This window comes from Mytilus galloprovincialis, chromosome 2 (genome assembly GCF_965363235.1).
Source record: "Mytilus galloprovincialis chromosome 2, xbMytGall1.hap1.1, whole genome shotgun sequence".
In the NCBI taxonomy this organism is placed as follows: Eukaryota; Metazoa; Mollusca; class Bivalvia; order Mytilida; family Mytilidae; genus Mytilus; species Mytilus galloprovincialis.
In genome coordinates, this window is record NC_134839.1 from 90,234,720 (window position 1) to 90,262,154 (window position 27,435).

Genomic DNA, 27,435 nt, shown 5'->3' on the forward strand with positions numbered 1-27,435 from the left:
CCCAACCTAATAACAGACATAAGACATATATTATGGACATTATGGAAAGGCACAACAAGGATTGACACAACATATTTAACTGATTGATTTAATGTTTTTTTGTTTATTTTTGTTTTTCTCTGGTCAAATTTACAGAGCTGTCTTTTTCCTTTGTCGCTGTTTGACAAGGACAAGTATACCGAGCCGATGCCTTGCCTTATAGAAAAAAATGCGTTGAAATTTTAGATTTTTTTGTTATATTTGATTCTCCTTTAAAGTACACTGAACAGAAATTAAAACAGAAAGAGTGTTTTATGTAGTTAAAAGGAAGCTTGTAAAATAGCAATTCGTGTAAATTTAACGCCGTCGGGAACATATATAAAGGATTGTTGAAAACTTCGTAAGATGATTACGTATTTTTATAACAATTAACTTTTTATTTTGACAGATACGCTAATATCAATCACTTTGGAGATCCATTCGATTGAAAAAAATAATATGAACACCTAATACCTTTACATTAATAACAAGTGTCAGCCAAAAAAATATCAATATATTCAACTTTGGTTTTTTTTTTTGTGTATCAAAAGCCATGTTTTAAAAGCAAAATGTTACGTATACATTATACTACGTAAGTTATTGCAAAAATAATCTACAATGAATGGTGAATTTCGGAATTCGACAATCTACGGAATTTTGAAATTCACGGTAAACTGGAATTAAATCAGTCAACATTAATTTAATAAATAATGTGATAGCTTCAAAAAAAAAAATTTTATACCAAAATAGCGATGTAGTTACCAAATATTAGAAAGTTGGTTTTCGCCTTTTGATTTGTTTCACGATTTTGTCATGTCGGGGACATTTATAACATATTTTACAGCATTGGTTTTGCTAATTGTTGAAGCTCCTTTGTTGGTCTACCTATACATGTAGCTATTTACATCCTTGTCCTTTGGTCTCTATTTGATGGTTGTCTCATTTGCAATCCTACCCACATCTCCTTATTTTTATGATTATGCAACAGAAGTGATCAAACTGATGAGAGACTTAGCACCCCTCATGATAGAATCTTTTTACAGTGGTCTTTGAAAAAATTAGTCAGTCAGTGAAACATACAAGCTAGTTTCAATTTCGATGCCTTCTTGTTATTAGTTTTTACTGTTCTGATTGACCATATTTACGTTTTAATCTAGAAACGACACTGATTTATAGCCGGACTGGGTAGATGATCATGGTAGTATCACATGAGCTTAATAATACTTCTATTATATGTTTTATTGTGTAGACTTCACGCTATCAGTATAATTTAAGTTCGTATGTTGTGTTTATACATGTCGTTTGTTTATTTCATTCGTTTCAATTGATACATGTTTTATAATTGACCCACGAAAAGATCTACCTTATTGTTCATTTTCTATCAATTGTATAAGATGCATGTATATATATATATACACTCGATCTTAATCTACCGTGAATCAAATAAATAAATTCAGTTAAACACAAAGTCTTTAAAACCAACAAGTATACATTCATTTAATTGATGATTCCATACGGGTGTATACATTTAACATGAATCATTTCTCCATAAATTCATCTTTTTGTCTACTTTCTTTTCTCAATTTTAGTCATAACGGAAATAACATGCATAATAGAAATATCGCCTTTATTTACACAACGCCTAAAAGTTATCTCCATAAACAAATAAATTACAATACAAATGTACTATAAGAGGACATAAAACTATCTATGTGTGGCTCTTTATAAATTGACTTTTTTTTCAATCAATGAAGGACAACTCCGAAAAAAAAACAGAATATATCTTCAGTATATTTGTTTTGCCCAATTACACAAATGTATATTATTATCATATGAACAAATAACTGTCATACAAAAATAAAAAGTGAGTATTCTATAATGACTTATAAATTAACCTGCGAGATACAATCAAATTGCATCATATGTTCGTACTTTTCCTCTCCCAATAACAAAACGAGTACCATCCTGCAAAAATATATAAATTCTGTAAATTCATGAACTATAAATACAATAGGGTGTACATTTTTATATAAATGAAATACTTGTACTTCTGCATAAGGCAAACTATTTCCCTATCATACTTATTTAATTGCTTACATTTTTGGAGCAATTAGCTACTACATTATGTCTGTCGTGTGTAATTGGCAAGAGTAAAACGATTGTCTAAGCAATGATTTCCATCAATGAGTTATACAGGATACAATTTAAAATGAGGAGTTATCAAGTGACCAAAACTGTTACTGGTATGACTTTCTTGATTGGTCAAAATGACCCTCTTTATACCAACATACAGTGAAAATATTTAAACTTTGCCCCGAGTCTGTAAAGTTTAAAAAAGCGAAACAGTTTGAATTGTGTTTTTTTTTTTTATATACAGAAGCTTTGTATATTCAGCAAGTAAACCTCCTCGAAGCCTATTTTCTGTAAAACAATAACGGGCCAATGCTCTATCGAATACATAAAATATCTAACGAGTGTTTAAAGTGTCTGTTGACAGTCACAAAAATATACATAACATATCATATTTACCTTTATATATACTGGCACAGCAACCCAAAAGTCATGATTTGGTATAACTCGTTTACCAGATTCTTTACGTATAAATATTTGAACGAGTATTCCGATGAGTATGTACAGAAACAATAAAGATACAAACCTACAAACAAACAAACAAACACATAAACATAGAGCACACAAGTTTTACAGCGTTAACATTTGAAAATGACACAAAAGTAGTAATGTAAATTTATGCAGCACTTAAAGAATTCAACTTTCATATTACTATACTTGTCTCTCCATCTCTTGCTATATATATATACTTTGGAAATGCATGTCCGTAAAAGAAGGACGAAAGGTACCAGAGGGTAAAGTGACACGACATTTCAAAATCAGGATTAATATAATCGTGCCTTAACTTGATTTAACATCTCTCAACCACCGAAGAACTAGACATTCGTTTTTTCTCCAGTTATATCTCAGACATTGGACAGAAGAAGACGTTGATAAAGTCACAATAAAATGCGTGTTTCAAAAATAGTTATTAATCCTCTGATTTTCTGCACCTCAAAATGTAGAAGAGTATACATATATATTCTAAAACACATGTTTTCCTTTTCGTACCCACAAATGAAGAATTACTAAGAACTTACCCTATACATAGTATAGAGCCTACAGATAAACCGGATGAATCACAGACGTATTTGGACTTCAACTCGAACAACTGAAAATGGAAAGTTTGCATTATTCTGCCATAGACTCTATATCATGGTCCCGTTAGGGTTGTAGCATTACAGAAGTTGTCACAAACATCTGAAAATACAATACTAAATAAATGTTAAGTCTCCAAAATCTTTTGCTGAACTTTATACTAAAACTAAGAGCAAATACGTGTAGATATATCATGATTAAAACCCATTGGACTTGAAATACATTAAGGATACCAGATACAGTTGTGCATGCTTCATATCTTGACTTACATTGAGAAATTAACAACAAGGGTCGGTAGAGAACAAAACTGTACGACTAAATTGGGGAATTCATCTTTCCAATTGTAAATTTTCATTTCTATGTAGCAACAATTAAGCATTGCGTGCATATGGAGTATACTAGCATATTTTTCCAGTTGAAACGCATTCCAGAGCCTTTCAAATCATGATTTCCATAAAAAAAAAAAGGGTTGCTGCTTACAATGAAGCTATTAAACCAAGGGTTCCGAGAAGTAGAGTTAAAGTACCCGTTCGAAAGTGTTAACTTATGGACGCCATTGCGAATTGTTAGACGTCGCCGTTCTGGATTACCTGTGTCCCAGATTACATGTACTACAGATATGTTCCAAATTCCAAATGTCTAAACAACGATGCCGTTCGATTTACTAGTACTATCACCGAATGAGACTCTTCAGCGAATGTCTACTTACTATTTGTACTTACAACAAGTAACAACGATTGCCACTTGTAGATCAGGATCTGCTGATCCTTTCGGGGCACCTCAGATAACTCGTATGCAATCTTTTAAGGGATTTGTGGTATCAGTTTTTTATGCAGTGTTTTGTGAACCTGCTTGTATTTCCGTCGTCTTTCGTTTTTTCGAAGGTGTTGTTAGTTTCTTATGACTAAAACCTCAAAAACTGTAAGGCACACCAAGCCTCAAAAATTGTATGGAACACCATCTAAAGCCTCATGACCTCATTGTAAGGCACACTAAGCATCAAAAACTGTAAGAACACCAAATTAAGCCTTTGCAAAAGTAAGGCACACATCAGTAAGGCACACTAAGCCTCATAAACAGTATGGAACACCATCTAAAGCCACATAAATTCATTGTAAGGCACACCAAGCCTCACAAACTGTTAGGAATATCAGAATTGATAATGTTTGTGCTCTAGATTGTTGCAATATATGTGAAGGTTCAACATGTTTAAAACATATTTTTGGTGAGCATGGTATTGAAAATCTTGTGCATTTTCATAATCAAGTTAAGAATTCAGGCGTGCCAAATGTATTTGGTTGTAAAATTCCTGTTTACTCAAAGCTGAATGTCAATTTTTTTAGGTCTATGTTATCTATGTATCATGATTCAGATATAGCTAATTTTTTAGAGTATGGGTTCCCATTGAGTTGTGAAGGTTCATGTTCAGGTTTATCTGAAGAAAAGAATCATGCTGGAGCCAGAAGTCATCCAGATGATATGAGAAAATATTTGAAAAAAGAGTGCACTTACGGTAGCATAATTGGGCCTTTTTTTAGTAATCCTGGTGACTGGCATTTGGTTGGATTTTCATGGGAAAATCATGTCTTTTTTGATCGGGTATTGTCCATGGGATTAAGGTCAGCTGCATATATTTGTCAAAGGGTGACTAACGCTGTTAGTTTTATATTGGACGCTCACTATGATTTACAAATTGTTAATTATCTTGATGATCTAGCGGGTTGTGATGTACAAGAGAAGGCATTTGACGCTTATGCTATTTTGGGTGAAGTATTGGACAACTGTGGTTTAGAGGAATCGGTAGAAAAGGCCGCTCCTCCTTCTACATCTATGGTTTTTCTTGGTATACTCTTTCATACAGTAAGTTGTACTCTATCTATTACTAAGGATAGGTTGGAGGAAATACTTTATTTGGTTAAAAGTTGGATGCAAAAGGAGAGATGCTCTTTAAGAGATTTACAATCTTTACTCGGTAAACTTCATTTCATGAGTTCATTTGTTCGCCCTGGGCGACTTTTTGTTTCAAGGTTATTGGTTTGGTTGCGGACTTTCGGTGGTCAAAATATTACAAAACGTGTACCCAAGTATATTAAGTTGGATTTAGTTCGGTGGAGCAAGTTTGTAGACATATATAATGGAGTTTCTATGACGTTTCTTATTGACTGGTCAAGTCCAGATTGTGTGCTTTCTTGCGATTCAACTTTGATTGGTTGTGGAGGTATTTGTAATGGGAGGTATTTTCATACAGTCTTTCCAGCATTTATTCGCAGGCAACAGTTGCATATTAATGCTCTGGAACTACTTTGTGTTATGGTGTGTCTAAAAGTTTGGGCAAGTGTACTTAAAGGTTCTAGGATTGTTATTTATTGTGATAATTCTTCATCTGTCACTGTACTAAATTCTGGTGCTTGCAGAAACACGTTCATGCAATCTTGTCTCAGAGAAATCTGTTTTCTGACAGCTAGTCATGAGTTTCAAGTAAAAGGACGGCATTTGAGTGGTGAAGCAAATAGAATTGCTGACATGCTTTCTAGGTGGGATATGAGTCCCGGTATGAGCACAGAGTTTTTAAAGCTGGCTTGTGTCAATGCGTGGAAGGAAATTGAATTGGATGATGATTTGTTTCATTTTACGTCACCTTGATGAATTTTTCTTTGATATTGTGTATTGTAGATACTGAGCTATGTAAGTTACAGAAAGACACGGAGTTGTGTAAAAAATCTGCTTTTGCAGAAGGAACTTACAAGAATTTGAAAGTGCAGTTTGTTTCTTATTTTTTATTTTGCACATATTTTAATATGTCACCTTTGCCTACTTCTGTAAATACTCTTTGTCTATATGGGAAATTTTTGAGTAGGAGTTTTAAGAGTGTAGCTTCTGTTCAAATTTATATTAGTGGTGTCAAGACTTTACATTTGCTATTAGGAGTTGAGTTTCCAACGGAAGATTGGTTTTCCATAAAGTTATTGTTTAGAGGTTTGTCTCGTCAAAATCATCATATGCCTCGCAGAGCTCTGCCTATTACTCCACAGATTCTTTTTCAAATGTATGAATAATTAGATATGTCTAATCCGTCAGATGTCACTATCTGGTGCTGTTTTCTGTTTGCCTTTTTTCTTATGGTTAGAAAGTCAAATTTAGTTCCAACTTCGACAAACAATTTTGATCCGCACAAACAAATATGCAGAAATAACGTTATTGTTTTTAGTGATTATTTGTTGGTTAGAATGGAATGGTAAAAAACCATTCAATTTGGTAATAGGAAACTGGAGTTACCATTGGTCAAGATAAAAGAGTCTCCGCTTTGTCCGTACAATGCGTACAATCGTATGTGCACTCTAATACCAGCCGATGGTGATAAACCCGCCTTTTTAATTCCACAATCTAAAGGATATAAAACTTTATGTTATTTATTTTTTCAGAAAAGACTAAGGGACATTTTAGAAATGTGTGGTTTAAATTCTTCCAAATTTTCATCTCATTCTTTTCGCAGAAGAGGGGCTACATGGGCTTTTCACAGTAACGTTCCTTCCGAGTTAATACAATTTCACGGGGATTGGCGTAGTGACGCATACAAAGTTTATTTAGAGTTTGACTTACATGACAAATTGTCTATTTCACGAGCTATGGCTGATGAAATTCTGAATTAATATTGTTTGTTTACCTTAACTTATTTATTTTTTGTAGACTTTGTGTCAAAAAATAAGGTTTTGTTGCTGTCAGATTCCACTTGTAAATATGTCAATATTATTAACTGGCTGGATTGCAATACTATATCTGGTGCTAATATATACACTTTTCAACAATTTGTAAAAGACAACAAATCACTTTTAAGAAAATATACACATTTGTTATTGCATGTAGGCACAAACGATGTTGGGAATGGTTTATCCAGTAAATTGATTATTCAATATTATAATAATTTAATTAATTTTATTTGCAATGTTTTTCCTTCTTTAAAGATAATAGTTTCAGCAATTTTGCCAAGACCCATAGATTTTGATGACACAAAACAAACTGTAATAGACTGTAATAAAGCTTTGGCTATGTTATCTTTGAAGAAAAATATCTTATTTGTCAAAACTTATAAGCAATTTGTTCAGCAACCAGGATCAATTTATAAAAGTAAATGTTTTGTAAAGATAGATTACATTTAAGTTATTTTGGTGTTTCAGTTTTAATAAACTTTTTTATAGGTGTAGTTAATCATTTGTAATTATAGAATATTGTATTTACATGTATTTTTTGGTCAAGATACTTTGTGGTTCTTAATTTTATTTTTCAGAAGATGATGGTCAAGAAAGCTGGGCTAGACCATTACTTACCAGACACAAGTTGGTTCCTTTTTCCTTTTTCCTTTTTCGATATTCAAATTTTGAAAATATTACAAGTCCAAACTGAATTTTTTTTTCCTTCAAAATTTTTTTTCCTCAAATTTTTTTTTTTCCCCAAAAATTTTTTTTCCTCAAATTTTTTTTTTCCTCAAAATTTTTTTTTCCTCAATTTTTTTTTCCTCAATTTTTATTTCCTCAAATTTTTTTTTCCTCAAAATATTTTTCTTCAAATTTTTTTGTCATTTCCTTATTCGTTTTCTTTTCCTTTTTCGATTATCATCCTTATTTGATTTCCATTTCCTTATTCGATTTTCATTTCCTTATTCGATTTGCTTTTCCTTATTCGGTTTCTTCTTCCTTTTTCAATATTCATTTCCTTTTTCGGTTCCTATTTCCTTATTCGGTTTCTATTTCCTTATTGGATTTTCATTTCCTTATTCGATTTCCATTTCCTTATTCAATTTTCATTTCCTTATTCGGTTTCTTTTTCCTTTTTCAATATTCATTTCCTTATTCGGTTTCTATTTCCTTATTCAGTTTCTATTTCCTTATTGGATTTTCATTTCCTTATTGGATTTTCATTTCCTTATTCGATTTCCATTTCCTTATTCGATTTTCATTTCCTTATTCGGTTTCTTTTTCCTTTTTCAATATTCATTTCCTTTTTCGGTTTCTATTTCCTTATTCGGGCTCTATTTCCTAATTGGATTTTCGTTTCCTTATTCGATTTCCATTTCCTTATTCGATTTTCATTTCCTAATTCGGTTTCTTTTTCCTTTTTCAATATTCATTTCCTTTTTCGGTTTCTAGTTCCTTATTCGGTTTCTATTTCCTTATTGGATTTTCATTTCCTTATTCAATTTCCATTTCCTTATTCGGTTTCTTTTTCCTTATTCGGTTTCTTTTTCCTTATTCGGTTTCTTTTTCTTTTTTCAATTTTCATTTCCTTTTTCGGTTTCTATTTCCTTATTCGGTTTCTATAACCTTTTTCGATTTTCATTTCCTTATTCGGTTTCCATTTCCTTTTTCGATATTCAAATTTTGAAAAATATTACAAGTCCAAACTGAATTTTTTTTTCCTTCAAATTTTTTTTTCCTCAAAATTTTTTTTTCCTCAAAATTTTTTTTTCCTCAAATTTTTTTTTTTCCTCAAAATTTTTTTGGCTCAAAATTTTTTTTCCTCATTTTTTTTCCCTCAAATTTTTTTTTTCTCAAATATTTTTTTTTCCTCAAAATATTTTTCCTCAAAAAGTTTTTCTTCTAATTTTTTTTTCATTTCCTTATTCGTTTTCTTTTTCCTTTTTCGATTATCATCCTTATTCGATTTCCATTTCCTTAGTCGATTTTCACTTCCTTATTTGATTTTCTTTTCCCTATTCGGTTTCTTCTTCCTTTTTCAATATTCATTTCCTTTTTCGGTTTCTATTTCCTTATTCGGTTTCTATTTCCTTATTGGATTTTCATTTCCTTATTCGATTTCCATTTCCTTATTCAATTTTCATTTCCTTATTTGGTTTCTTTTTCCTTTTTCAATATTCATTTCCTTATTCGGTTTCTATTTCCTTATTCAGTTTCTATTTCCTTATTGGATTTTCATTTCCTTATTCGATTTCCATTTCTTTATTCGATTTTCATTTCCTTATTCGGTTTCTTTTTCCTTATTCGGTTTCTATTTCCTAATTGGATTTTTCGTTTCCTTATTTGATTTCCATTTCCTTATTCGATTTTCATTTCCTAATTCGGTTTCTTTTTCCTTTTTCAATATTCATTTCCTTTTTCGGTTTCTAGTTCCTTATTCAGTTTCTATTTCCTTATTGGATTTTCATTTCCTTATTCAATTTCAATTTCCATATTCGGTTTCATTTTCCTTATTCGGTTTCTTTTTCCTTATTCGGTTTCTTTTTCCTTATGCGGTTTCTTTTTCCTTTTTCAATATTCATTTCCTTTTTCGATTTCTAGTTCCTTATTCAGTTTCTATTTCCTTATTGGATTTTCATTTCCTTATTCAATTTCAATTTCCTTATTCGGTTTCTTTTTCCTTATTCGGTTTCTTTTTCCTTATTTATTTTCTTTTTCCTTTTTCAATATTCATTTCCTTTTTCGGTTTCTGTTTCCTTATTCGGTTTCTATTTCCTTATTTGGTTTCTATTTCCTTATTTGGTTTCTATTTCATTATTGGATTTTCGTTTCCTTATTCGATTTTCATTTCCTTCAAGTCCAAACTGATTTTTTTTTCTCTTTCAAAATTTTGTTTCCTCAAAAAAAATTTTCCTCAATTTTTTTTTTTCCTCAAATTTTTTTTTCCTCAAAATTTTTTTTCCTCAATTTTGTTTTCCTCAAATTTTTTTTTCCTCAAAATTTTTTTTCCTCAATTTTTTTTCCCTCAAATTTTTTTTTCCTCAAAATATTTTTCCTCAAAAAGTTTTTTTCGTTTCCTTATTCGTTTTCTTCTTCCTTTTTCGATTATTTATAGTATAACTAATCGCCGTATTTGTATATCAAAAATAAGACAACGCGTGACCGAACGACGCATGGATTAAACGAGCTGATATTGATGTCTCGGGATGATACGAAATATGATACGGATTTTGCCATGTATTATACGCTTTATCATATGTTTCAACAGAAGAGTATTATATGAACTGTTTTCTGTTCCATAGCACTGGGTTACCTTCAGTTCTACTTCTGTCTTGTTTCAAAGGCCTTAAAAGAACTGCTCAATTACTAATCCGAAGCACCTTGGTTACCTTACAATTTGCGTGCTGTTGTTTTAAAAATACTTTGTTTATTTTTGTATTTTTTATAGTTGCATTTAGTGTGCCAAAAATATGAAAACTTGACGTTCGTGACGTCACATACAATATGAAAACGACGTTCGTGACGTCACATACCAAACAATGACGTCATTAAACAAAATTTTGAGGAAAATTTTTCATAAGCAAAAAAAAAATCCAAAACTGACTTTATGTAAAAAAAAAAAAAAAAAAAAAGTAGGGGTGTGATAAAGGGTAGGGGTGTGATAAAGGGTATGCGATGAAGGGTAAGGGTGTGATAAAGGGTATGCGATAAAGGGTGCGCACCAAAGTTGCGCGATACGGATTAAACAGCAGGCTATTTATCAAACATGCAAAACTACTGTATATACTACTAAACATATGATAAAAGGATATATTGACCTGAAAGAAGTATATTGACTGAGAACGTAGTCCGAGGTCGATATACTTCTTTGGGTCGATATATCCTGTATTGACCTCATACAAAGGCTATATTTGTTATATTATTAATTTCCGACCATATTTGTATCAAAATCGTCATTTGATTTTGTTGGAATTTTATAGATATCATATTGTCTCCTTAACAATACAAAATATTAGTTGTTATTTCAATTGCTTTTTTTTTTGTTTGTTTGTCATCTTAAGTATTTGAAGATTTTTTCCGTCAAATAATCGATCACAGATATCATCTGTTTCAAAACGTTAAGATCGTTTAACAATATCCTGAAATTCAATACATGACGTCACAAAGTTTATCGGTTTTATATTTTCTAAAAATAACCGTGCAATATGCTTTTTGCCGTACAATATGCTTTTTGCTATCCGCCGTTTTCTCTCTACCTTCGAAAATATAGTTTAACATGTGACTATCCCTAAACGAATCAAATTTGTTAAAATATACAAATTAATAATATTATTCCGTATCATGTTTTTGTGACGTCAAATAAGTTGACCCGGCCTTAATAACTTTGACCCTGACATATCAGCGACGTCATAATGTTTGAACCGACGTTAATAACTTTGACCCGAACTTATCAAGCCATCTTTTGTGTGCTGGTGAAACAAAGAAAACACTTCCGAAACACGCAAATATAGCCCGATAAATCGATTATCAGATTATCTGCATATTGATATTGTAAAATATCAGCTGCTTGACATTATATGAAGGCTAGTTGATCTCGTTCGCTACGCTCACTTGACAAAAAGCTTCATATTATGTCTCGCAGCTGATATTTTACGATATCAACATGCAGATAACCTGATAATCGGTACTTATTGTATGACGTCAGAGAGTGAAATAACCACGTTTATTTCACATGTGAAATTATCGGTTTTTATTTAACTGGGAAATCAATGTAATTCATTGCAACCAATGTAATAACATTCCTTATTCGGTTTCTTTTTCCTTATTCGATTTTCATTTCCTTATTCGGTAACTTTTTACTTATTCGGTTTCTATTTTCTTATTTGGTGTCTATTTCCTTATTCAATTTTCATTTCCTTATTCGGTTTCTATTTCCTAATTCAATTTTCATTTTCTTATTCGGTAACTTTTTCCTTATTCGATTTTCATTCCTTGTTCGGTTTCTATTTCCTTATTGGGTTTTTATTTCATTGTTATAATATTAGATTTCCATTTCCTTATTGGGTTTCTATTTCTTTATTCAGTTTCTATTTCCTTATTCAATTTTCATTTCCTTATTACTCTTTATCGTTAAAAAAGGGTTCACCAATTCAGACAAAAATGAGATCTTTCTAGTATACAATGAAAAACGAACTGGAAAGTCTATATGAGACATCAAAATGTTGTAACAGTGGCGGATCCAGAAGGGGGTTTCGGGGGCTGGAACCTCCCTTTTTCGGCCGATCAATGCATTTGAATAGGGACATATAGTTGGAACCCGCTCCCTTTTTAAAATGGCTGGATCTGCCCCTATATAAGATGTGCATTTATAAGCTGTTTCGTAAGAACAAATGTCCCTACGTAACAATACATGATAGATTATGAAATGCCAGCGTATTCCCGAGTTTGATATTACATGCCCCGTTTTTTACTCCTTTTACAGAAGCGACAAATGACAACCTCAGTAGCCAGGTCAATAATTTTCTATAAATAGATCGGAATTCCTTCTGGTTATTTAAAAGACTCTGATTAATATCGGTTAGGGAAATATTTTCCGGAACTTTATATAAATAAAAAAAGAATAGGATATCGTGACTAAGTGATGAAAACATCGGGTTATTCAATGAAATATGACTTATAGTGGAGGGGGCATTAAGTTTTTTCAGCTTTGTCTGTGTGTATGTCCGTACGTCAAAAAATTAGTTTTTGTTCTTTTATCTTGAGTTTGCCTCAACAAAATGTTAAGAAACTTATACACAATCCGTATTACAACAAAATACAGATCACATTTGAATTTTGGTGGCGTCATTTATACCATTCTAGGGTTATGCGCCTTAACAAATTAAAAAAAAAAATACTGATTTTTGTGTTTCCGTTTTCTTTCATAAGTTTGCCCGACATCAAAATCAAGACATATACACAATACATTTGCAGTAAAGAAACAGCGTCTTTATTGCTGTTCTCTTGACAAATACATTGAGATCTTTTACACAGAGAAATCATGCTCGTTTCAATGAAAGTTGAAAGACAGTCCCTAGCACCGGTTTGAGCAGAATTGTTTGCTAAAGTCAATATCGTCACAGTTGTATGTGGCATAGAAGACACACATATGCGAGGCAATATGAACAATTTAATATGAACAGCTGGCAAAGGCTACTTGGCAAAATCTGTCATGGATTGCCCGACTATTTCACTTATACATTAGTATAAAACGAGACACATTTAAAGTGAAATACAGGGTAAGTTACTAGAGGTTGTATGTATATATATAATCCCTCAAAAATGAAGTTTTAGGTGGTATGTACATATGATTAACTAAGAGTGTTCCGTCCTGCCTGTCGGTTTGTCCATAGATCTGGGAAGTACTAGAACACTACATTATGTAGGTGGTCTTTTTACCGGGCACAGAAAAAAATCCATCATACTTGTCATTTTTACCGCGCTGAAGTACGTCCATTATTCATTATTCATTATTCAAAATTCAATAATGAATAATGAACTAGTTCACTATTCACTATTCAATGTTAAGTAATGAATGATGAAATAGTTTAGGTTTCATTATTCAAGTTGGAGCGGTGAATAGTGAAATAAAAATAACTGACACTAGCTAAATTCCGTATTTTTAAATTCGTCATTTTAGTGTTATCAAACGATCATTCAAATTATTATAAAAAAACACTCTGTAAATCTTTAATTTCATTTATTTATTTAGTTTCGGAGGATATAAACTTATGGCTTTTTCTTAACTATTTTTAAAAGAAATTCCATGTATGAACAACCTGAATACCAAAACATATATATATATATATATCAAAATTAAAATACTCTACGTTGTCTTTTTTTATTTTCTTTGGACCTTTGCTATTCTTCATCCTCTGATTAAAGATATAACAAGTTGATTGTGCAGCAATGACCATTGGAGGGGTCACGGAGGACCTAAATGACAAAACACGCGTGAAAATTAAGGAATAGACAATTTTGAATAATGAAATGGATATTTTGAATAATTGAATGGACTGCTGTTACCCTTCAGCCCCGAATAATAGATAAACCTTATAACTCATTCGTAAGCTTATTAAGAGAGGAGCAAAAGGTATATAGTCAATATGTTCCGCAACGCATATAAGAGGAGTACCGACGGACTTAATATCGAAATACGCGTGAACATTGAGAAATAGCTTATTTTGTATAATGGAACGGACTGCTGCAACCCGTCAACTCCTAATTACGATAAAAATTATACACCAATAAAAAGCTTATTGATAGAGAAATACACTGATAATAAACAATATGTGCGGCAATGACCATTAGAGGGGTTACGGAGGACCTAAATGCCAAAACACGCGTGAAAATTAGAAAATAGCCAATTTTGAATAATGAAATGGATATTTTGAATAATTGAATGGACTGCTGTGACACTTCAGCCCGTATTTACAGATAAACTTTATACCTCATTCGAAAGCGTATTAAGAGAGGAACAAAAGGTATATAATCAATATATTTCGCAACGTTCATAACAAACGACATTGTGTGTACTCGATTATGCTTTCAAACAACCGTTGCAAGTAGTAACCGTTGCAACGAACGGTTTGTGATTAAGATTTATTTCCCTTGAAATTGCACAGACATAAACAAGCTAAAAATAAAATATTTTCATATTTTTTTTCAAATAATCGCCTGTTATACAGATACAACAGTTTAAATTGAATAAGTTGGCAATTTTTTGAAGTAGACTTTCAAAACCATGATAGAATAAGAGCTATTTTAACATATAAAATCGGCCTTATTGAAAATGTATATTATGATAAACATAAATACAAAACCTTTTTTAATACAAATGTGTAACAAGGACTGTGAAGGTCTTATAACTTCACAATTCTAATACAACAATTGGATGTTTTAATAGCCAGTCAAGGTCGTTGAAAACTTCTAGTTGTTGTATTACAACTGTGAAACAAGGACTGTGAAGGTCTATTAAATTAACCAATTGTGAGTTTCCACTTAAACATAGTACAACATATGCGTACTGCATACGCGAAAGCTGAAACTATGCATTTTATTAGAAACAAATACATATTTAAGATAGATTAAGTCCGATGCCTCGTGTTAAGAGAAAGTCATGCTCTTTGTACGTTAAGAACCCTTACAACAACTCTTTGAGGGGTTCGTAGGTTACCTGATGCAAGGCAAAATTCATGTCCCTATCCAATATACCCTCATCTTCCTGTGGCAGTCAAAATTTCCCTGATCATCATCCCGGATGGCCTCAATTATTACGAGACCTACCTATTGTATTTATTGTTAAATTGTTCTCGTCCTGAATATTCATGAAATATTTGCCACTGAACGTTGAGAAACCAACAATCAATCAATCAATATATTTTCAGCATTTTCAAAATAAATCGTAATACACACGTATGCGATATTTAACCAATAAAGGTGGAAGGAAAGCTTCAATTAAAAGATCGTTTATAAGATATTTAAAGAATACAATGTCAGTACAATTTAATTAATAATTATTCTAGTCTTTTTAATTCTATGATGATTAATTATTTAGTCTAGGATGCATGATTTCGTTTATTATTTGTTTTTGGCTTTGAACTAGCTGTTAAATAACTGGAAAAACTCTCAGATATGTACCAGGCCACGTACACTCTGTGTTTTAGCAAGGTGTATTTCTATTTGTATCTCATGATCTGAGTTAAGTCAGGCTTAAGTCTTTTTCAACTGATTTTTATAGTTCGCTCTTATGTTGTACTGTTACACCAATGTCAAAGTTACATGTTTAACGCCGCCACATTATGTATGTATATGTGCCTATCCCAAGTCAGGAAACTGTAAATTAATTCAGTGGTTCTTGTTTGTTGCTGTGTTACATATTTGTTTTTCGTTCATATTTTGTACATAAATTAGGCCGTCAGTTTTCTTGTTTGAAATTTGTTAGCACTTGACATTTCGGAGACTTTTAAAGCGGACTATGCGGGATGGGCTTTGTTCAATGTTGAAGGCCGTACGGTGGTCTATTATAGTTGTTTATTTCTGTGTCATTTGGTCTCATGTTGAGAACACATGCACTTGCCTCAGACAAGTGCCTGTGGTGGAGAGTTGTCTCATTGGCAATTATGTCATATCTTCCTTTTTATATTGGTGTTTTTCATCGACGACAGAATAGGCAAATATGTCTTATTTATCAATAAATTGTCAGTTACTTTTATTTGGAATGCATTTCAAGAAAAAAGTCTCAAGTTGTTGATAAAATAAAAACATGAGAAGAGTGTCCTTTTCTCACTGAGTCAATGCAAAATCTCAAGTTTCCAATCATCAAAACAAAATCTTTTGATGAAACGACCGAAATTTATTGTTTAATATTTAATGTCTAATTTCAAAATCATGCAAGAAATAATTATACAATGAAATTAACACAAATTTGACACGTTAACGAATATAGATAAGAAACAAAAGAATAATACCAATACCAATCACAAACGCAAATCTATATTTAGAATATTAAAGTCCTGTCAACTCAGTTCGTTTAAGGTCTGTTTGATTCATTCTCTTATGTACCACTAAATAATTTCATAGGGAATCATAAACAAAGTGTTCTAGAAACGTTGAAATCGTTATCAAATAAAACGTGAAGCTAGTTTTTTTGCTGATATGCATTTCAATTCTTTTGATGTTATCATGATGAATGAAATGACCTCATTCATTAAATGATTTCTCCAAAACAGCACCAACCGTTGAGTTACGTACCAACCGTACCAGATACGTAGCAAATCGGGAAACCTCTAGTAGAAGAGTACCGACGGACTTAAATATCAAAATACGCATGAACTTTGAGAAATGGCTTATTTTGAATAATTGAACGGACTGCCTTAACCCATCTGCTCATATTATACACCAAATTAAAGCCTATTAGCAGCCGATCAAAATAGCAGCCACTTCAGTTTTTCAAAATTTGAATATCGAAAAAGGAAATCGAAACCGAATAAGGAAATGAAAATCGAAAAAGGAAAAAGAAAACGAATAAGGAAACTAAAAAAAGTCTTCTGAAAAAAATTTTGAGAAAAAAAAATTTTGAAAGAAAAAAATATTCAGTTTGGAATTGTAATATTTTTTTAAAATTTGAATATCGAAAAAGGAAATGGAAACTGAATAAGGAAATAGAAACCGAATAAGGAAATGAAAATCGAATAAGGAAAAAGAAACCGAATAAGGAATGATAATCGAAAATGGAAAAAGAAAACGAATAAGGAAACAAATGTTGAAGGAAAAAAAAATTCAGTTTGGACTTGTAATATTTTTCAAAATTTGAATATCGAGGGAAAAAAAATTTGAGGAAAAATATTTTGAGGGAAAAAAAATTTTGAGGAAAAAAAAATTGAGAAAAAAAAATTTTGAGGAAAAAAAAATTTGAGGAAAAAAAATTTTGAGGAAAAAAAAATTTGAGGAAAAAAATTTTGAAGGTAAAAAAAATTCAGTTTGGACTTGTAATATTTTTCAAAATTTGAATATCGAAAAAGGAAATGGAAACCGAATAAGGAAATGAAAATCGAAAAAGGAAATAGAAACCGAATAAGGAAATAGAAACCGAAAAAGGTAATGAATATTGAAAAAGGAAAAAGAAACCGAATAAGGAAAAAGGAACCGAATAAGGAAAAAGAAACCAAATAAGGAAATGGAAATTGAATAAGGAAATGAAAATCCAATAAGGAAATAGAAACCGAATAAGGAACTAGAAACCGAAAAAGGAAATGAATATTGAAAAAGGAAAAAGAAACCGAATTAGGAAATGAAAATTGAATAAGGAAATGGAAATCGAATAAGGAAACGAAAATCCAATTAGGAAATAGAAACTGAATAAGGAAATGGAAATCGAATAAGGAAATGAAAATCCAATAAGGAAATAGAAACTGAATAAGGAAATAGAAACTGAATAAGGAAATGAATATTGAAAAAGGAAAAAGAAACCGAATAAGGAAATGAAAATTGAATAAGGAAATGAAAATCCAATAAGGAAATAGAAACCGAATAAGGAAATAGAAACCGAAAAAGGAAATGAATATTGAAAAAGGAAGAAGAAACCGAATAAGGAAAAGAAAATCGAATAAGGAAATGAAAATCGAATAAGGAAATGGAAATCGAATAAGGATGATAATCGAAAAAGGAAAAAGAAAACGAATAAGGAAATGAAAAAAAAATTAGAAGAAAAACTTTTTGAGGAAAAATATTTTGAGGAAAAAAAAAATTTGAGGAAAAAAAATTTTGAGGGAAAAAAAATTGAGGAAAAAAAAATTTTGAGGAAAAAAAAAAATTTGAGGAAAAAAAATTTTGAGGAAAAAATTTTTTTGAGGAAAAACAATTTATAGCAAAAAAAAAATTCAGTTTGGACTTGTAATATTTTTCAAAATTTGAATATCGAAAAAGGAAATGGAAACCGAATAAGGAAATGAAAATCGAAAAAGGAAATAGAAACCGAATAAGGAAATAGAAACCGAAAAAGGTAATGAATATTGAAAAAGGAAAAAGAAACCGAATAAGGAAAAAGGAACCGAATAAGGAAAAAGAAACCAAATAAGGAAATGGAAAATGAATAAGGAAATGAAAATCCAATAAGGAAATAGAAACCGAATAAGGAACTAGAAACCAAAAAAGGAAATGAATATTGAAAAAGGAAAAAGAAACCGAATTAGGAAATGAAAATCGAATAAGGAAATGGAAACCGAATAAGGAAATGAAAATCGAAAAAGGAAATAGAAACCGAATAAGGAAATAGAAACCGAAAAAGGTAATGAATATTGAAAAAGGAAAAAGAAACCGAATAAGGAAAAAGGAACCGAATAAGGAAAAAGAAACCGAATAAGGAAATGGAAAATGAATAAGGAAATGAAAATCCAATAAGGAAATAGAAACCGAATAAGGAACTAGAAACCAAAAAAGGAAATGAATATTGAAAAAGGAAAAAGAAACCGAATTAGGAAATGAAAATCGAATAAGGAAATGGAAATCGAATAAGGAAATGAAAATCGAAAAAGGAAATAGAAACCGAATAAGGAAATAGAAACCGAAAAAGGTAATGAATATTGAAAAAGGAAAAAGAAACCGAATAAGGAAAAAGGAACCGAATAAGGAAAAAGAAACCGAATAAGGAAATGGAAAATGAATAAGGAAATGAAAATCCAATAAGGAAATAGAAACCGAATAAGGAACTAGAAACCAAAAAAGGAAATGAATATTGAAAAAGGAAAAAGAAACCGAATTAGGAAATGAAAATCGAATAAGGAAATGGAAATCGAATAAGGAAACGAAAATCCAATTAGGAAATAGAAACTGAATAAGGAACTAGAAACCGAAAAAGGAAATGAATATTGAAAAAGGAAAAAGAAACCGAATAAGGAAATGAAAATCGAATAAGGAAATGGAAATCGAATAAGAAAATGAAAATCCAATAAGGAAATAGAAACTGAATAAGGAAATAGAAACCGAATAAGGAAATGAATATTGAAAAAGGAAAAAGAAACCGAATAAGGAAATGAAAATTGAATAAGGAAATGAAAATCCAATAAGGAAATGAAAATCCAATAAGGAAATAGAAACCGAATAAGGAAATAGAAACCGAAAAAGGAAATGAATATTGAAAAAGGAAGAAGAAACCGAATAAGGAAAAGAAAATCGAATAAGGAAATGAAAATCGAATAAGGAAATGGAAATCGAATAAGGATGATAATCGAAAAAGGAAAAAGAAAACGAATAAGGAAATGAAAAAAAAATTAGAAGGAAAACTTTTTGAGGAAAAATATTTTGAGGAAAAAAAAAATTTGAGGAAAAAAAATTTTGAGGGAAAAAAAAATTGAGGAAAAAAAAATTTTGAGGAAAAAAAAATTTTGAGGAAAAAAAAAATTTGAGGAAAAAAAATTTTGAGGAAAAAATTTTTTTGAGGAAAAACAATTTATAGCAAAAAAAAAATTCAGTTTGGACTTGTAATATTTTTCAAAATTTGAATATCGAAAAAGGAAATGGAAACCGAATAAGGAAATGAAAATCGAAAAAGGAAATAGAAACCGAATAAGGAAATAGAAACCGAAAAAGGTAATGAATATTGAAAAAGGAAAAAGAAACCGAATAAGGAAAAACGAACCGAATAAGGAAAAAGAAACCGAATAAGGAAATGGAAAATGAATAAGGAAATGAAAATCCAATAAGGAAATAGAAACCGAATAAGGAACTAGAAACCAAAAAAGGAAATGAATATTGAAAAAGGAAAAAGAAACCGAATTAGGAAATGAAAATCGAATAAGGAAATGGAAATCGAATAAGGAAACGAAAATCCAATAAGGAAATAGAAACTGAATAAGGAAATAGAAACCGAAAAAGGAAATGAATATTGAAAAAGGAAAAAGAAACCGAATAAGGAAATGAAAATTGAATAAGGAAATGGAAATCGAATAAGAAAATGAAAATCCAATAAGGAAATAGAAACTGAATAAGGAAATAGAAACCGAATAAGGAAATGAATATTGAAAAAGGAAAAAGAAACCGAATAAGGAAATGAAAATTGAATAAGGAAATGAAAATCCAATAAGGAAATGAAAATCCAATAAGGAAATAGAAACCGAATAAGGAAATAGAAACCGAAAAAGGAAATGAATATTGAAAAAGGAAATGAATATTGAAAAAGGAAGAAGAAACCGAATAAGGAAAAGAAAATCGAATAAGGAAATGAAAATCGAATAAGGAAATGGAAATCGAATAAGGATGATAATCGAAAAAGGAAAAAGAAAACGAATAAGGAAATGAAAAAAAAATTAGAAGAAAACTTTTTGAGGAAAAAAAAAAATTGAGGAAACAAAATTTTGAGGAAAAAAAAAATTTGAGGAAAAAAAATTTTGAGGGAAAAAACATTTTTTAGAAAAAAAAATTTTGAAGGAAAAAAAATTTTGAAGGAAAAAAAAATTCAGTTTGGACTTGTAATATTTTTCAAAATTTGAATATCGAAAAAGGAAAAAGGAAAAAGGAACCAACTTGTGTCTGGTCCATTACTTCTACATCTGGTTTACCTGTGAACCTATATTAGTTTGCAGGATTCCAGGTGTTGTTGTTTGCATTATTAGGTATGTTTATATTATAATGTAGTTTTTTCTTTAATACTGAACACTTTATAGTGGCCGTTGGTTTGGTGCATTTATATATTTTGGAAATTAATAATTATCAAGAATATGGACTTAAAATGAGAAATTATTTATGACATATGTATGATTGTATTTTTTTTATTTATGCCAAAATATGATTATCATTACTTATGTGTTGAGTTTTGTTTTATTACATCGAAATGGGAGTGGAGGGAATTGGTAAATTTTTAAATAATTAAAAATACTTAATTCCATCTCGGATGCTTTCGACATTACTCGTTACCTTTCGACATTACTCGTTACCTGTTTGTACAAAATTTATCGTTCGTTATTTAATCGCATTTGATTGGTTAATAGAAATACCTGTTCACTTCAGGTGAATTTTCATACAAATGTTCCCTGGTCATTTCGAATTGTGTACTGGTCAATTCAACACGTTAAATTTACCCACCCTCCCGCCCGCCCATTTTATTTTGTATTATTTTATTTTTGTACATTAGTTATACCTTATTAAATCGAAGAAGTTAGTCTTTTTCAGATAATGCAGATTGATGAATGTGATGTCTGTAGTGCATTTATATATTTTGGAAATTAATAATTATCAAGAATATGGAATTAAAATGAGAAATTATTTATGACATATGTATGATTGTAATTTTTTTATTTATGCCAAAATATGATTATCATTACTTATGTGTTGAGTTTTGTTTTATTACATCGAAATGGGAGTGGAGGGAATTTAAGACACTTGAGGCCCCAAAAACTATAGGACAATAGGGCTACATAAACTGTAACACACAAAAGGCCTCACAAACTGTCAGACACTATAAGTCTAAAAAAAGAAGATGTGTTATGATTGCCAATGAGACAACTGTCCACAAGAGACCAAAATGAAACAGACATTAACAACTATAGGTCACCGTATAAGTAGCCTTTTTACGTTGCGCAGTTAAACCTAACTAGTCGGTCGATTGGTTTATAAATTAGCAAATGTAACCTCGGGTGTTTTACAACCGCAAATATGTTGTCGTATGAAATTGAGGTCACCGTGATATACATACAAAATTCTCATATATTGTCAGATCTTGTTTTTAAAAAAATCACTGTGAAAAGATAAATTACTTACAAAAGTTCCTGTTGGAGGTATGTCCTGTCCAAGGGAAGTCAAGTCTCCGTGTACTGATTTGTCACATACCAGGTTGATTACAGCCTTTCTGAAATATATGAAAAATTGATACATGCAGATATTTGTATAAACTTCTCATTCTGTTATCTTTTGGTTTATTTCGTTGTTTTTTTTTAACGATCACTGACGTATAATCCACACCTTCCTTTTTTTCATATGAACCGGGAACACGACAGATTGTTTTCAATATCAAATGCTAATAATGCAAACTGTATGAAAAAGAACGAAGACGAGTTGTTTTTTTTTTTTTTTTTTTTATCATGAGTTGGCTAAAATTGATAGGTTAATTAAACACATTTTTTTAAAAGAAATTTTCAAAGGGAAACAACTCCTATGTAGGATTATGTAGAAAAAACACCGTGTTCTTGTTGTAAAAACGTAGTGATAGAGCATGATGCTATTTGTGATTTATGTTCTTTTAGTGACAAGTACCACTATCAATTAAATATTGCGAGGGAAGCACATTACCTCGCTAGTTTGGTACAAAACTTATAATACCATTTGAAAAAATTAAAGCTGTTTAATTCGTAATGGTATGCTACTTGTACATATTATAAGGTATCAAAGGTTTATAAAATAATGATTTTATACGATATGATACCTTTAAATTTTCTCTGCCAAGCTGCGTAATATATGACAGCCATTGCATTTAATGCACAGTTCTAGTGTTCTGTATAACTCTGTTTATATACACAAGTTGGGGTCAACTCTGATCAGTCACCTTGACACTTCATTTATTTATTTAGGTAACTTACTGTTCGGCGTTTTGCTTATCACTGTAAGCTATTTGCAGTTGATCTCCGTCGTATGAGAATTCTGCGCTGTCCTGTGTGCCTATAGGTATGTATTGGAATATTGGCCCAGATATTATTTCGTGACATACCTGAAAAGTACGTATAATATACAACATGTTAGGGGATAATCGGTTTACTGTAGGTTAAGGGGTTTAATTGGCGACTGTTCATGCAAGCTTTAACATGTTCTTTTTTTTTTTTTGTCAATTCTTCCTCTTTAGCATGTTCGTTTCTTTCTGTGAATGATATGACACTATTTTTTCATTCATTATTTGTCACTGGAAGTTATGCAGCCATGCGTAAACCAATACACATAACATATATTTTGTGCTAGCTAGACAATAAAGAAATATTTGAAATTTATTTGATATGAATATTAGATGTAAGATCATCTATATCTGTTACCTATCAAAATTAGCAAACAAACGAGATATATTGATGTATAACATATATTAAAATTCATCTAAAGTTTTGCACCGCATGTTGGAGGGAAATACCATCTTTAACCCTCGCCAACACGACTTCACGAGTAAAAGGTCATGAGAAACACAGCTCAAATTGATTTTGAGACATTTACGGACATTTTGTAAAATCACTGTTTTTGCTATATTTTCAATATTTCACAAAGGGATTATACTATTTTATATTGTGCAAGGTTTAAGTCAAGTTTAATCTAATCTAGTTTCATGTTTTCATATGTTTTTCAATTAGCAACAATTTACTTCAAATGATCTATTATTCGTATATGACATCGGCTAGACTACTCAAATGTTTTGCAAACTAAAATGTACCACGGGCTACTCAAACATGTACTACCATTCATAAAAAATTCAGACAAACAGACGCAGATATATGAATTTTTCACAAACAAGAACACAAGTATAGTTGTTGAGAAAAGCAAAACATTTTTCAAATTGAAAGTAGTATCTTGACAATACGTATTGCTTTTGTACATAACCGACCTATACCACAAGGTGTTCACTCTTTATAGTGACTATATGCGGACGATACCGAGTCTATTTGACCATTTCCTCAGACAACGACAAAACACCAAAGAATCATACCCCATCATCATCGCACATCTTCTAATTTTTGCTTTATTTTGAGATAACACATAACCGATCACAACTTCACAGGTGAAGCCAACAGAAACTTCGGTTTCCATTACTAAACCTCCCAATATGTTACAAACTCCTCCAAGAGCATGCATATATTTGTAATCAGCTGAAATCATAGAAATAGATCCAGTGTTCGCAACATGAAATTAAACTAGGACTGAAAAGCCTACAAACGAGGCTCAACGAATCAAGATTCCCGTTTGAATGGTTTTACACTTGTAAATTTGGGGCCCTATATAGCTTGTTGTTCCGTGTGAGCCAAGGCTCCGTGTTGAAGGCCGTACATTGACCCATAATGGCTTACTTTTATGAATTGTTATTTGGATGAAGAGTTGTGTCATTGGCGCTCATACCACATCTTTCTATATCTGGAGGCAACAAAATACTTACAAAAAGAACAACGAGAAAGTCTAGTCGTACAAGATATCTTTCAAAAATATTACAACCAGCTTCAAACAACTGTAGGAACTAGTCAAGAACTGAAACAAATTGCCTCTGGATATCGCCACAGCCATGTCACTTGAGATATTCAAATGACCACCGAACACCACTTAATAACCATATCATTGAGCAATATCGTTTAAATCGTGTTTTAGTATGCATGATATGGTTAAACATTCGTTTATGGATGTAAATATTAAAAAAGATGTGCAGGTATGAGCGCCAATGAGTCAACTCTCAAAAATTGACCTAAATTATTCAGAAATTGACAACTATAGGTCACCGTACGGCCTTCAACAATGAGCAAAGTCCATATCACATAGTCAGCTATAAAAGCCCCGAAATGATAATGTAAACTAATTTAAACTAGAAAACTATCGGCCTAATTTATGTCCATTTGTATTGATTTTTGTTCTTTTGGGGAAAATATGATAAAGGATACTCACTGCCACATTATTACAGTCGTTGAGAGTAAAAGCATTACACGGATTCCAAGCATAAGCATCTGCTTGTCCATTAGGATCAATTATATCTGCATATCTATAAAAGAATGCGACAAAGATCTATTTAATTCTTTGCTATTAAATATGAGGCTCTAAAGAGCATGTGTAACTCATCTAGGTTTATGTGCAACTTGAGCAATGAATACTATCCAACTTTGCTGACAAGAATAAATATGTTTTTGTTGATCTTGTATTGCTGATCAATTTCTCTGTTCATAGTTTCTTTTCATCCTATTTAGTGTTTGCCACAATCTCGCGGGAAAAGGGTAAAATTGTCTTTTAGGGACAATCACTCCTATCAAGATTTCAGCAAAATTTGACTCATTTGTCGATCTTGTCTTGTTGATCATTTTTGCTATTAAAAAGTGTCTATCTGTATCAGTTATAGTTTGAAAGATAAGGATCAAAAACACAAACATCGGTAAATATATTCATTAAAGAGCAAGACCTCTTCCATCAAGGAGTCGACGAGAATTTCAGCCATGTTAACTTATTTGTAGTACTTCTTTGTAGTTCTTGTCTTGCAAATTAAGTGGCTAACTATCTAAAATAGTCTCCAAGACAGGGGCAAACTACAAATGGGTAATAAATTGCAATTAAAAAGCAGTAACTGAAATCAGGAGTCGACTGAAGAATTCGGCTATCATAGTAAACTTATTTGTAGATCTTATCTTACTGATCTTTTTTGCTATTTTAAGTTTCAATAAAGTATAGTTTCTAAGGGATACGGCAAAAATGAAAAAAAGAGGTGGTAACAATTGCAACTAAATGGCAGTAACTCTATTAAGGGATCATCGGAAGATTTCAACTACTAAACGTATTTGTAGATCTTGTGTTGCTGGTAGTTTTCGCTGATTTAAGTTTCAATCTACCTATTTTAATTTTTCAGACATTAGACAAAAAAAAAAAAAAAACGAAAAAATATACAAAGATTGTCATTATAGGCCTGGGATATAACTCCAATCAGGAGTCGTCTGACAATTTTGACATTGGCCATTTTTATGTAGTCAGATCTCATCTTGCTGAGCGTTAATGATTCTTAACGTTTCTCTCTATCTATTTTTATTTTCAAGATAATATCCAAAAATGAAGAGAAAAATGGTAGAATTCGTCGCTTTTGATAGGTCAATAACTCCCATGAGATATCGTCTGATAGTTTTGATGCAAATAGACATGCATTAGGTAAATCTTTTATTCTAATCATTTATTTCACTGTCAGATTTAGATAGTCTCTACTTGTAACGATTTTCAGGATAATCTAGGCAAAAATCGCATTTTACCCCATATATTCTATTTTTGGCAAGGTCGGCCTTTTTCGGCTTGGCAGGCGAGTTCATCAGACACATTTTTAAAACCAGATACCCTAATGATGAATGTGGTCAAGTTTTGTTAAATTTTGATCTAGTTCTATCAGTGGAGAATATTTTTGTAAAAGTACACGACGACGGACGACGGCCGCCAAGTGATGGAGAAGTGGACCATTCGTTAGCTTTTGCTATAAAGTTTGTCATTGTTAAATCAATGACTTAATGCCAAGGATCTATAAGACCAGAAACATATATACGAGTATATATATATATATATATGTCTCTGATAAGACTAAATCACAGTGCATTTTGATACAGACAACTAAAAATGCATGATACAACTTGAAACTTGTACAATAAAAACCAACTTGCAGGACATTCAGCTTTTATTTTTGGAAAAAGAATGGTAGAAACCCTACCTTACATTATATTCAGGAGAAGAGAGTTGTTAAAAGGGACAACATGGGAAGCTTATTAAAAGTTAAAAGTCAACAAATTGATGAAGAGGATCTGAGTCATGTATGTAAGAACGAAGTGCTGGATTGATTGGAGAAAAGGAAGATATGACTTTGAATGTAGTTCTAAGAAAGAATTTGTGTTCAAAGTTTTGAAAAAGTGCCTTGCCTTACTTGAAATCAAATCTTACTGAGTCAGCAAAATAATTGTTAGACTCTGAACCATCTGAACCATGTTGCAATAAATTAAAAAAGAACAAACTTACGCAGGGGTTCCATCCTTTTTCGCCAATGGATTTAAATCAATTAAATGTCCAGAATCTGTTAGACAAGAACATGCTGACTTTTTTGTGCAGCTCTTTGCTAGAACGTTTGAACTACATAGAATCAAAAGGATACAAACACCTGAACATCCAAAGGTAAATTGTAACATTTTGAATTAAGTCAACTTACACCTAAATCGTCATGTGATTATAGTGATAAAAGATACGAGAGTTTCATAGGGCTTTGTTACGTGATAACATTTTAATTGTAGATAAAGATCTG

General features: G+C 31.2%; 1 protein-coding gene across 1 annotated transcript; it reads right to left on the reverse strand.

Moving 5' to 3' along the window:
• Positions 1-1,628: 1,628 nt before the first annotated feature.
• Positions 1,629-27,349, reverse strand: LOC143064825 (uncharacterized). The gene is made up of 7 exons (XM_076237957.1): positions 27,156-27,349; positions 25,071-25,164; positions 23,027-23,154; positions 22,212-22,299; positions 3,168-3,238; positions 2,548-2,674; positions 1,629-1,983 (listed from the first exon to the last, which is right to left on the reverse strand). Exons 1-7 carry the CDS (start codon positions 27,320-27,322, stop codon positions 1,927-1,929), a joined length of 732 nt encoding a protein of 243 aa, XP_076094072.1. The 5' UTR covers positions 27,323-27,349; the 3' UTR covers positions 1,629-1,926.
• Positions 27,350-27,435: the final 86 nt, after the last annotated feature.

Excerpts from the sequence above, each read along its gene's own strand:
- LOC143064825 (XM_076237957.1), bottom strand. The coding sequence starts at position 27,322 with ATGTTACAATTTACCTTTGGATGTTCAGGTGTTTGTATCCTTTTGATT. Across the intron at positions 25,165-27,155 it reads AAAAAGGATGGAACCCCTGC|ATATGCAGATATAATTGATC; the intron begins GTAAGTTTGTTC and ends ATTCTTTTATAG. Across the intron at positions 2,675-3,167 it reads GGCTCTATACTATGTATAGG|GTTTGTATCTTTATTGTTTC; the intron begins GTAAGTTCTTAG and ends GTTTGTTTGTAG.